This window comes from Equus caballus, chromosome 15 (genome assembly GCF_041296265.1).
Source record: "Equus caballus isolate H_3958 breed thoroughbred chromosome 15, TB-T2T, whole genome shotgun sequence".
NCBI lineage: Eukaryota > Metazoa > Chordata > Mammalia > Perissodactyla > Equidae > Equus > Equus caballus.
The window spans coordinates 55,814,666-55,827,305 of NC_091698.1; the positions used below are offsets into that span (position 1 = coordinate 55,814,666).

At 36.7% G+C, this 12,640-nt stretch overlaps 1 protein-coding gene across 16 annotated transcripts in view; it reads right to left on the bottom strand.

Annotated features, from left to right (window-relative positions):
- Positions 1–12,527, bottom strand: part of SANBR (SANT and BTB domain regulator of CSR) — a 54,263-nt gene extending 41,736 nt beyond the window's left edge. For 2 of the 16 annotated variants that reach the window (XM_023619056.2, XM_023619053.2), the window contains exons 1-5: positions 12,356–12,503; positions 10,134–10,292; positions 3,623–3,809; positions 2,701–2,794; positions 187–425 (exon numbers count right to left, since the gene is read on the bottom strand). In XM_023619056.2, coding sequence (XP_023474824.1) covers positions 187–425; positions 2,701–2,794; positions 3,623–3,809; positions 10,134–10,283 — 670 coding nt within the window. In that variant the 5' untranslated portion in view covers positions 10,284–10,292; positions 12,356–12,503. Of the gene's footprint in view, positions 1–186; positions 426–2,700; positions 2,795–2,872; positions 2,949–3,622; positions 3,810–10,133; positions 10,293–11,875; positions 12,302–12,355 lie in introns of those variants that run through there. The other 14 variants (XM_070235449.1, XM_070235446.1, XM_070235450.1 and 11 more) reach the window with 10 other exon arrangements.
- Between the last annotated feature and the right edge of the window lie 113 nt (positions 12,528–12,640).

Here is a 12,640-nt window from a genome sequence, read left to right on the forward strand (position 1 = left end):
ATCTAGAGACTTGTCCATTTGCCATAAGTTCACTGTAATTTACTAAAAAAAGATGACCTATCAGTTTCCTAAGCTGAGCATAAATACTAACGTCCGAACAATTTTCCACATTTCATGTTTGGCCTGAAGCAACTACCAGGTGACACAGAAATTTCACTACAAAATAAGCAATAGATTGTCTTTTACCTAAAGTAGGCATCTCACAATCTTTATTCTCCTTAGTGTTCCTTTTAACATATTTTATCAACCAGTTGAAAATGTGAACGTCACAATGAACTGAAATGTCCACCTCTTCCCAGCGCTGGGCATCCATAGATAAATATTCAGCAAAGTACTTCATTTCTGATATCAAAAGATCTCGTGGGCAAATAAAATCTTCTTTCAGGTTTTTTGCTTCATCACATACATGGATCAACATGTTTGGCCTTCATAAAAAATGTTACACAGAAACGAAATTATTAGAGTTTCAGAAGAGGAGCCAAGAATATCGATATTTATTGGAAGTACGAGAACAAGAAGTTTTTGAAGGTTTTGACCACAAAATCAGTTTTATAGGGTTTGACATTCAGAATTTTTCATAATTGTCTTGCTAACCTGATTCTATCTTAGATTATCACTAATTTTAGTTAAGCTACTGATTTAATAAAACAAAAATATTTTTACTAAAGGACTCATAATTTACATGGCTTAAAATTTACTTTTCAAGTTATAAGTTAATTATAAGGTTTTAAAAAAAATACCAATTCACCCAAAAAAATTAAATAATACATTCTAATTCTTTTGAGGAACATAAAACAGCACTTTTACATGGTTATGGGTATGGGAAGGAGATAAAGATTAAATACTAAAATTTTCTTACTGTTAGTAAGTAGGAAAATAGCTTAAAAAGAACAAAAAAATTAGAATGGGTACTTTATTTTTAACAGCAAGAAAGTTTGTTTCTTGGCATTCATTAAATATAAATTAGTAAATGTGGCTAAAAGGATTCTTAAGACGACAATGTGCTTATTTACATATTTAAAAATAATTTAAGAAAAGTTTAGATCATGCATCAGAAAAATTGCTTCAAAAATTATATACGCCTTGAATTTACTCTCCCTTGACAGTTATATCACATCAAAAAGACACATCAGTGTGAGCCATAAGTGCTTTCATGTCATTACAAAAGGAACAGCATAAACAGGAAGAGATACACTATTCTACAATACGAATTTAATGTGTTTAATTGAACTTCATAAATTTCTAATACAAAAAAAATTATATTGGAATAAAATTGGGCTACCAGAAAAAGGATCCTTAATCAACGCTCTGTCAAAGTCAAAGGAATTAAATAACTTTGCAAACTGTTTTTCCAAAGAAATTATGGTCAAATATAAACAGATAATGGCTGGTATAAAGAAGCATAAAGTTTCTGTGGCTTTCTGGACCACAATATGAAATACTAGATAATTCCAGCTGGCTCCGTGGCCAAGGGGTTAAGATCGGGCACTCTACTTTGGCAGCCTGGGGTTTCGCCGGTTCAGATCCCAGGGGCGGACATGGGATCGCTTGCTTGCCAGGCCATGCTGATGCGGTGCCCCACATAGCAAAACCAGAGGCACTCACAACTAGAATATACAACTATGTACTAGGGGGGGAAGAAAAAGAAGAAAAAATAAATTAAAACGATTGCCAACAGATGTTAGCTCAGGTGCCAACCTTAAAAAAAAAAAACTTGGAAGCAGAGAGAAGTCTTGACTAGCACCAAGAACTGGCCCAAAGTTGCATAAATGAAATATTAGATAATTCCAGTAAAAAATATTATCTGATAAATTTTTGTGGCACACACAAAAATCTCAGTTAAAAATCTGCGTGAATAAACTAAAAATCACTGAACGATACACTTCAAAAGAGTGACTTTTTTTATGGTAGCAAAAATACACATAGGATAAAATCTGCATCTTAGCCATTTTTAAGTGTATAGTCCAGTGGCATTAAATATATTCACATTGTTGTACAATCATCACCATCATGCATCGTCAGAACTTTTTCAAAAGGGTAAATTTGATGGTAAATGAATTATATAGTAATAAAGCTGTTATAAAAAATACTATCAAAACTGGAAATACACAAAGGAACTTTCAGAGATGAAAATGGTCTATATCTTAATTTGGGTGATGGCAACATGATGCACCCATTTGTTAAAATTCATCAAAGTGAAAACTTAAAATATGTATATTTGTAAAATATACAAAATAATACAAGCTATCAAAACTTGCAATATATTGGAAGACATATTCTAATTTTTATATGTTTCTATAATGAGTAATTATATTCAAATAGGTCTAAGATACAAATCCAGTTTCTTGAATAAAGTTGGAGAACTAATGGCAGAGACTTTTCTTTGAGTTTTAAAATTTACTTTTCAAAGTTTTATGTTAATAGATGTTATTTCTAATATTTACAAATATGAAAATGAATTTTTAAAATGGAAAATTGTATTCCAATTTATAAATAACATGAATAAGCCATACGTTTAGCTATCAAGCAACTGTTTATCGTTCAACACACAAATTAAGCTGATTCCAACTGTTTCAGCAATTGTGTAGTGTGAAATTCCTAAATTATGGTAACTGATGTATACAATCACCAACCAAATATTTTATAATTTGAAGTTGATATTCATATTAAATCTTATCTAGCAAAGAACCAGCCTCCTACCCTTCAGATTCTTCAGTCTTTTCTCCACCATTACGAGTAGTACAATTTTCACTTTCTGAAGAACAATTCCTTGTGGAAGCTATACTATGTCTTCCTTAAATACAGAAACAAACACATACAAAAACAAAGGGGGGAGGTTAGCGTTTCTAGCTGAGAATTGATTTTTACTTACTGAATGGTTACACTGTAAATGCATGGTTTCCAGGCCTAGTTAAAGATGGTACTTTGTCAGGTGGAATTTCCCTTAATATTTCTACAGGTATATGGAAGAAACAGTACAAAAAAAGGATCACAAATTGCTAACATTACACTGAAGATTTAAAAATATTGATATGGTGTGAAGGGACGGGGGTCAAATGTTCAAAAACCAACAATATGGTTTTCTTTTCCTGGAGCCAATTTTTATATCAATACTCTGACTGCTGCTGCAGATTAAAGTAACTCACTACACTCCGAGGATTTCTAAAACCAGTTATTATTTTGAACATAATTGTGGAAAATCTCTCTTCTACCCTGCCACTGTGTCATTTCAAGCTATTGTTGACTGCAATAAAGGGCAGCTGTAAAAAAGATAACACGAGAGACAAGCAAGATTCTCCCAGTAAAAAGAGACTGAGCAAAAAGTATGGGTCAAATCCCTTTAAAATTTATGACATAACTATGCTTACAGACTGGAGTAGTAAATTTTGATATAGTAAAGAGCTTTTTTTGGTAACAGTGTTTGACCTGTATACTAATATTTAAATTTCTTTTCGAATATAGCAAAGTCAAATTTCTAAAATTCAGGAAGATACAAATACTAATAGATTTTTCTATTAACGTTTATATTAGCCTTTAAAAATAGAGAAAAGTTGATTGGAATGAATAATATCTTGCAGAATTATCACTAGGACAAACACTGCATTTTGTTTTAAAACCTTACCTGTTTTGGAAACTGCATCCTGACCAAGTAGAGTCTCCTGAAATTCTCCCTGTGTGTCAAGAAGCGAAGATTTGATATATGTGGCTAAAGTTTCAACAGGACTATCTCCAGCAGCCATTAGAGGACTATACTGGTTGTCAACAGGTGAGCTTCCACTGCTCTTCAGTTCATCAAACCTTTTTGCACACTGTAATCACATAAAAGGAAAGAAATGTAGGTCTGGGGTTTTTTAAGTTAGAAAATGAGAAGACATTTTCTTGCCTTCTATTTGAAGACACTTTTCTATAATCTTTTTTTTTTTGCTGAGGAAGATTAGTCCTGAGCTAACATCTGTTGCCAGTCTTCCTCGTTTTTTGCTTGAGGAAGATTAGTCCTGAGCTAACATCTGTGCCAATCTTCCTCCACTTTATATGTGAGTCACTGCCACAGCATGGCTGATGAGTGGTGTAGGCGAAACTGGGCAACCAAAGCAGAGCCCACTGAGCTCAACCACTGCGCCACGGGGCCAGGCTCTATGATCACTTTGTATAAGTGATTATTAATCCATTGGGTAACATCTAGAAAATTAGCATGCATTTCACAAAAGCCTTGAACTTTGTTTTTTCTTTTCTAAAATTCTGGCTAGAATTTTTTTAATACACTTTAACCCAAGGGCATAACATATTTATGCTCTTGTAGAAAAATGAAAAATGCCTTTATCAACCATATTTCCCTGTGATCTGCATCTGTTATCAGATGACAATTTTAATAATTTAGTTAAAAATTTGGCTTTCATTTTTATATTAACTGAGTTTCCATAAGGAATAACACCAAATTCTAACCTTCAACGGAAAGCAAACCAGAGTATCTGATTTGTGACACCAGATTTTCCTCATTAAAATAAGGAAAGCTTTGTTCTAACAGTGAGGTTCACCTTGCACAAAACACTGCAGTAACACTTCATGGCCAAATATTCGGGCATAGTTTGCTCTAACGCAGTGTTTTCCCCTAACCCACTAGTTGGTCATGAAATCAATTTAGAACATCCATACTAGCAACTGAAAAAAAAATGGAATAAAATACATTAGAAAATATCAAGAGTGCATTAAGCATAGTAAGGCTAAGTACTCCTTCATGAAAACGTAATTTCTATGTGTGTACTAGGTCACAACATAAACTGCCTTCCTTACTGTGGGTCTTGGTCAAACAACACTGCTTATAGCATCCAGTTTTAAATCTCCATCAACATCAACGTGGATGGCAAATTCCATAGCAGACTAAGCAATCTGGGGGATGCAAAAGAAGAAAAATATATACTATGTATATATTAAATAAATAATGCATTGGGTATGGCATCATTCATTACACAAATATTTGTTAAGTACCCACTAGATATTAAGCATTATTTTCTTTTTTTTTGAGGAAAATTAGCCCTGAGCTAACATCTGCTGCCAATCCTCCTCTTTTTGCTGAGGAAGACTGGCCCCGAGCTAACATCCGTGCCCATCTTCCTCCACTTTATATGTGGGATGCCTTGCCAAGCGGTGCCATGTCCACACCCGGGATCCGAACTTGCAAACCCCAGGCCGCCGAAGGAGAACATGCGAACTTAATCGCTGCGCCACCGGGCCAGCCCCATGCACTATTTTCAATAAGGACTGTTTACACAGTTACTATTATTACAAAGAAATGCCTATTTAAGGCTTAGTCCTTTGAAAAGTGAAGTAACACTTTTTTAAAAAGGCATTTCAAAGAGATGTAAGTGTAGACTGAAACACCATATAATCAATATGCCCATCTCTTTAAACAAAATCTTAAAATTAAATAAAAATAATACGATAAATGAGAAACAGAGAATATGTTTTTTGTATGAGGACTGAAAAAAAGTAGTGACGAAAGTCTGGGCAAAGAAAGAAAAACAAATACTACAACATCATTAGAAAACTGTACAGGTTCACATGAACACGTATAGGATAAAGAATATGAATGGTTTAACTGAATCCATTTCTCCTACAAAATGAATTTACTTTTTGTAACACAGAGAAAGTGATAGGCAGGATTTTAAAACACAGATTCTTTTGCTATATTTTAGGCAAAGTTTACAGTTATACTGCAAACTGAATTTAGATTTATTTAGTGAAGTTTACAGTGAATTCCAATACTTAAAAAATAAGAAAATTATGAATTCTGAATATTTGAAATGAATATGATTGCTTAAACAAAAAAGCAAGTGAACTGTAAATAAATGTAAACTATATTGTTAAATATTCTTTTGTGTTTAAGCAAAAATTACAGGATATCTATATGCAAAAAAATGAGGGTGAACCCCTAGGTCACACCATATACAAAAATTAGCTCCAAACAGATCAAAGACTAAATATAAGAGCTAAAAGTATAAAACTCTTAGAAGAAAATGTAGGTATAAATCTTCATGACCTTGGATTAGGTGACGGTTTCTTAAGATAAGACACTAAAATCACAGGCAACAAAGAAAAATTAGATAAACTAGACTTCACTAAGGATTTAAAACTTTGTGCTTCAAAGGACACCATCAAGAAAATGAAAAGACAATCCATACAGTAAGAGAGTATACTTGCAAATCACACATCTGACAAGGGACTTCTATGTAGAACACATAAAGAACTCTTCCCACTCAGGAATAAAAAGATAAATAATCCAATTAAAAAATGGGCAAAGTATCTGAATAGACATTCCTCCTAAGAAGATCTATAAATGGCCAGTAAGCACATGAAAAGATGCTCAATATCTTTAGTCATCAGGAAAACGCAAACAAAATCATGAGTTATCACTTTACGCCCATTAAGATGGCTATAATAAAAAAGACAGATGATAAAAGTTTGAAAAGGATGTGGAGAAACTGGAACCCTCATACACTGCTGGTGGGAATGTAAAATGCTGCAGTTACTTTGGAAAAATTAGACACATTATTTCAGCTAAGTTAAACTAGAGTTAAACTAAGTTAAACTAAAAAAATATTAATTCATCCTTTCTCCACTTTCAAAATATCAACAGGTCATCTTCAAAATGGAAAAAAAAAATTATGATCCAGGAGCTTGAGAGAACATTTAAGAAACTTTAAAAAAACACAAGGTTTTATTGTCCACCAGATATTAAAACAATATTGAAAATGAGTCAATACTGAACAGTCAATAGGATTAGATAAAGAGATCAGTGGATTAGAATAGTAAGTCCAGAAACAGATCTGAAGGTGGAATTTCAAACCAGTAATAAAGAAGGAAATAGTCAATAAATGTGGAGACACTTAATTAGTTATTAGGAAAAAATTAAAACTAAAATAAACTCCAGGTGGAGTCAAGATTTAAATGTAACAAATGAAAGTAATCAGGAAAATGTAGGTGACTATGTATTATACATAACCCTCAGGTGAGAAGAATTTTCTAAACATGACAAAAAAGGCAGACATCAAAGTAAAAGATTCATAGATTTTTAACATAAATTTTTAAACATTTGTATATAAGGGACTATCAATAATAACTTAGGCTGAAAACAAACAGAAAAATAAGCTAGATCAAGGGTTAATATATTTAATACACAGAAAACTGTTATTAAACTAGTAACAAAACAACACATTCACAAATAGAAAAAGCATGGAACAGTAAAATATAAAACATTTAACATCTTCAGAATTTAGAGAAAGGTAAATTAAAACTTCACTGCGATATTTATTAAATTAAAAATATACATAAATGAGAATTTTGAGAAGATACACAAAAATAATACTTGATATGGAAAGTGCAAGGATCAAGCAACCAGCTATACTGACTGAGTCTAACATGGATGACGCTTCTAGTGGGGAACATGTAACAAAAGCCTTAAAGATGTGCATGCTCTACAAGCTCTGATCAAGCAGTTTTGCTTCTGAGATTAGCCCCTAAGGAAAGGAGAGTAAGATATTTCTAACAGTGGCATTTGTAGTAGTCAAAAGTTGGAAACAATGGCCTAAATCGGGGACTGGTTCAATAAATTAGGACAAAGCTCAAATAAAAGAATAGTATACTGCCATCAAATGTTGTAGAAGTCTATTAACTGACACAAAGATGTTTACAATACGCTAAGCGAAAAAGCAAGTAGCAAAACAGTACGTTTGTCATATGTCTACTTTAAGAATTTATATACGTACAGAAAAGAATCTGTAGGGATATATACAAGGTGTCAACAACTTACTCTGGTAGGGTCAGAATTATAATTCTGACTTTTTTTATGTTTGAGGAAGATTAGCCCTGAGCTAACATGTGCCACAAATCCTCATCTTTTTGCTGAGGAAGATTGGCCCAGAGCTGACATCTGTGCCCATCTTCCTTTACTTTATATGTAGGATGCCTGCCACAGCCTGGCTTGATAAGCAGTGCATAGGTCTGTGCCTAGGATCTGAACCTGTGAACCCCAGGCCACCAAAGTGGAGTGAGAACTTAACCACTAAGCCACCAGGCCTGCCCCTATAATTCTGATTTTTTGTTTGTTTCCTTTGTGCGTGTGTGTGCGTGTTCTTTAAGGACATGTTTTGTTTAGTAATAGAAAACTGTTTAAAAATGAACTCTATTTAAAAATAGTCTGATTCAGGGGCTGGCCCCATGGCTGAGTGGTTAAGTTCATGCACTCCACTTCGGCAGCCCAGGGTGGCCCTAGCACCGATCATCAAGCCATGCTGAGGTGGCGTCCCACACAGCAGAGCCAAAACCTACAACTAGAATATACAACTATGTACTGGGGGGCTTTGGGGAGGAGAAGAAGAAGAAGAAAAAAAAAGATGTCAACAGACGTTAGGTCAGGTGCCAAAAAAAAAACAGTCTGGTTCACATTTAGCTGTATTTTAGCTAAAAAAATAATTCCTCAATGGAGTGAATTTGAATACGCAGTGGTTATCAAATGATATGATGGAGTTACTATAAATTTTCTTAGGTTTGATCACGGTGCTGTGGTTATGTAATAATGTCCTTATTTTAAGGAGATGTATGCTACAGTCTATGGGTTAAAGTACCATGCGTCTGAGGCTTCCTTTTAAATGTCACAGAAAAAAATTACATAAAGAGATCAACTGAATTGATGAATCTATATAAAGCATATACGAATGCTAGACTATTCTTTCAACTTTTCTATCTGCTTGAAAACATTCACAATAAAAAGGTGGAGAAACAGTTGAATTCACAGGTTTGCCATGTTTTAAAACCTAACGTAAAAATCAAAAAGGTGAAAAAGTACAGGAGTGATAACATACGCTAAAAAAAAAGTTTGCTCATCATTTCACAAAGACTATAACATAACAGAGGGAAAGTAATCTTTGTGGGTACTGGTTTTCTCAGCTGTAAAAGAAGAGGGTGGAACCTGGTTCATTCACCGATTCCACAAGTATTTACTGATTTGGGGCAGGCAGTGGTAAACAAGCTTAAAACCCACTAGGGAAAATCACTAATGTTATTCCTACTTCGAGAACTCTGAGACGATTCACTCACTTTAGGATTCCTTTTAACAGCAAAAATTCTGAGGTCAGTGTTTCTCAAATTGGGGTTAAAGGATAAATTAACAGAAATCTAAAAGTTCCCTATAAGAGTTTTCAGATTTTAAGTTTTGATTCTGAGGATAACATTAATATAAATCATCTAGATCATCAGGATGACAGAATATTTTGGTGTCTATTTGCTTGTCTGTTTATAATTAAGTTGGTACCAAGAAATATTTTAATTGTCCAAGGCGAACTTTAAAAAAGGATGAAAGTAGGGAAGGGACTTGGTAAAGGAGAGATGCATTAGTGCTGAGGGAGGCAAGGAATGTCATGGTGCAATGTGAGGCTTTGTAGCCGGTTAAAGAGAGAAATGTGGAGAAAGAGTGAAGGCTTTGAAAGGCACATGGCAGTACAGGCTGAATGCAAAAAAACTCTGTGCCACAAGAGATTGCACACCATTTGTGTTATAATCAGGAATTTCAGCAAAACACTATTACTTATCAAATTTCAAAAGCATTATTAGTTTGAATTGTGTTGGTTTTCGTTTTCACTCATGTCTGTAACACGTAAATTTGGTTTATGGTCAAATAGGTGTGTTTACACTTAGTACTGTTAGTGCACATTTAATTTATACTAAAATAAAAATAATTTAAGTCAACATTGGGAGTTTTCAAGTTTTTTCTTTAAAAAAGGCTGTACGTTATTCAGGTTTGAGAAACATAGCACTAGGGATTTAATAACATAATTTGATTTACAAAAATTCTATCTATCCATAATTTTACAGGAATATTTCTATTGCTTAAATTAAGATATTATTAGTGAATTTTCAGCTATTGTAAACATGTAGGGTTGAATTTAAACATACCAGGTAGGTTAATATATTATATAATTTATATAGTTTTCATCTAGTCAAATCATATGTACATTCAGTATTTATACATGCATATGAATATGTAAACGCAAATATTTTTTTTCTCTGTTAGTAGATGTTCCTTTAAATTGATTACTTTTTCTGATTTTTCAGGAGATATCTGGGGGACTGTTATTTACCTCTTTGGGTGTTAATCCAGGCACAAGCCTTGCCACAGTTTCCCAGTTGATGGTCTCATGGATTCCGATTAATGGATAAAGGATCATGTCCAACACCATTTGGTTGTTATTGTTCAGGAAGTTGTTGTTTTCTGAATAGCCACGACTCATCTTTTGGAACTAGAGATAGAGAAGACAAATAGATTTATTTACATCTGAAATCCAAATGTTTTCAGAACATTATAAATCAATTATAATTCATTAAGAATTATCTGCTACTATGTAAAGGAAAAATAAAAGTGACCTAAAATGAACACAGAATATACATCTCAAATCTCTTCAAACATAATGGCATTTGAGTATTACAGATTGGTGGATGGATGGATAGGATGAACAGATGGATAAATATGTGATTAAAAAGTCTAATAAAATATTAATGGTAGAATCTAAGGGGTGGGTATATGGGTGTTCATTATAAAATTCTTTTGACTTTGTTATATGTTTAAGATTTTTCATAATAAGACGTTGGGGAAAAAATTGAATACAATTTATGTTCCTAAAAAAAATCCTTAAGTGTGCCTGATTTATATTTTGATTAGCAATTCATGGCTGGTGGAATTAAACTGTAAAAGAAAATAGCTGGTTAAAAAGAATTATAATTTTATTCTAAACCTAAGCAATATTTCTTTTATTTTCCTGTGCATGAACGTCCATGCTACAAACAACGAAGGCTGAACATACTTAATTTTTAACGATGCAATCAAATGAAATTTAAAACCAAGTTAACCTGACATTTTAGGATAAGCATAATCATTGTTATTGTGCCATGTGATCATTAGTTATAAATGGTGGGGAGGGTATATCAACAACTGTAATTAATATCAGTTTTATATGTTTGAAATAACTTTTTTTGAAGGTTCTCTTCTTCCTTGTCTTCAGAAGCAATGTGACAACTGGCCTGATAAGGTTTAATCCTTATCACACCCTGACACTCATATAAAAAGCCAAGGCACCGCCACCCACATACCGTACATACTCACTCCTGCAGAGGGGAGGCTTCTCTTGCTTCCTCACCGGGCTCCCCACCCATCTCTCCTCCCATCACATCCTCTAGTTCAATCCAGGAGCCCTTGAGTCACATGTCCACTGACCAAGGGTGTCCAAGATCTTCAGGTAATAGGATCACCACGAAAAAAGGCTCTAGGTGGCTTTCCAAATACATGTAGTTCAACAAACATTTAGTGAGTCCCAACTCTGTGCCAAGCATCAGGGATACAAAAATAAATATAGTATAGTCCCTGTCCTCAAGGAGTTTGAAGCTCAAATTACTACCAAATTTACTCCCATTCATCATAAAAATTTTTTAAGAAGCTAATGTTTAAGGTGAAACGTGTTATTCACCATAAACAAAAACCCTATTTGTTTAATACATTACACTTTTTAAGAACACACCTCATGTCCTCTCCCCCATTCCCACAATCTTGATTTAAATGTAATAAAACCACTCTAATTAATTAATTAAAGCCAAACAGAGGTCCACGATTGGCACCTGATTTTCTTTTTTCAAATAGAAAAAGGCTCTTGTGGACAGTGTTTTTTCCCCTAGGCTGCGCGAAGATGGGCAGCGAGGGGGGCTGGCAGGGCAGGTCAAAGGCCTTCGGCATAACAGGGTGGGAGAGGACACAGAGTCACCCCGCACCAGGGGTGAAGCCTGGCGCCAGGCTTCCCGACCACAGACGAGAACGGAGGCATTTGGCTTTCACCGTCAACGAGAGAGGAGAATCACTTCGGGCACCCGGGACGGAGACACAGAAGCCCCGCAAACCTTCGGCGCAGAGGCTCGCTGCGCGGCGCGTCCTCGGGGCAGCCCAGACCTCCGTGGTCTCCTCGCCTCCGCCGCAGGGGCAGAAACGCGGGGCACAGACCGGGCGGCGGGCGGACAAAGGCGCCAGGCAGGGGGGCGAAGCTGGAGGAGCGGGGCAGCGACGCGGGGCGCGGCCGGGCCGGCTGATGCGGGGGCTCCCTCAGGTGGTGAGCCGGCGGAACGCGCCGAGGGACCTGGAGCGGGCCGGGCGGCAGGCACGCGCGGCGCGGGGACGCTCGGAGGCGTTTGGGCGAGCCGAACCCGGCCCGGCCCGCGGGAGAAGGCCGCGACGGGAACGCGCTGGGTGCCGGCGGCACCGCCCCCCGCCGCCCGGCCCGCCCCACGGCCGGCACCCGCGCCCCCTCGGCGTCTCGCTCACCTCCACAGGGCCGCAGCGGGCCTCGCGGCGCCTCCGTCACCTGCGGCGGCCCGCACCGCCCGCGCTCGCGCCATGAACTCCCGCGAGCCGGCCCGCAACCCTGGCCGCGGCACCCTCACACGCAACCCCACCCGCTCTCGGGCGGCGGCAGAGGGACCGGCGCCGGGGGGGCGGGGCAGCGGCCCTGCCAACCGCGGGCCAGCGCCACAGCGGCGGAGCCAATGAGCGACGAGCTCCTGCGGGGAGACAGGGAACCGGCCGAACGTTGCCTTCCCTTTGCCTTCC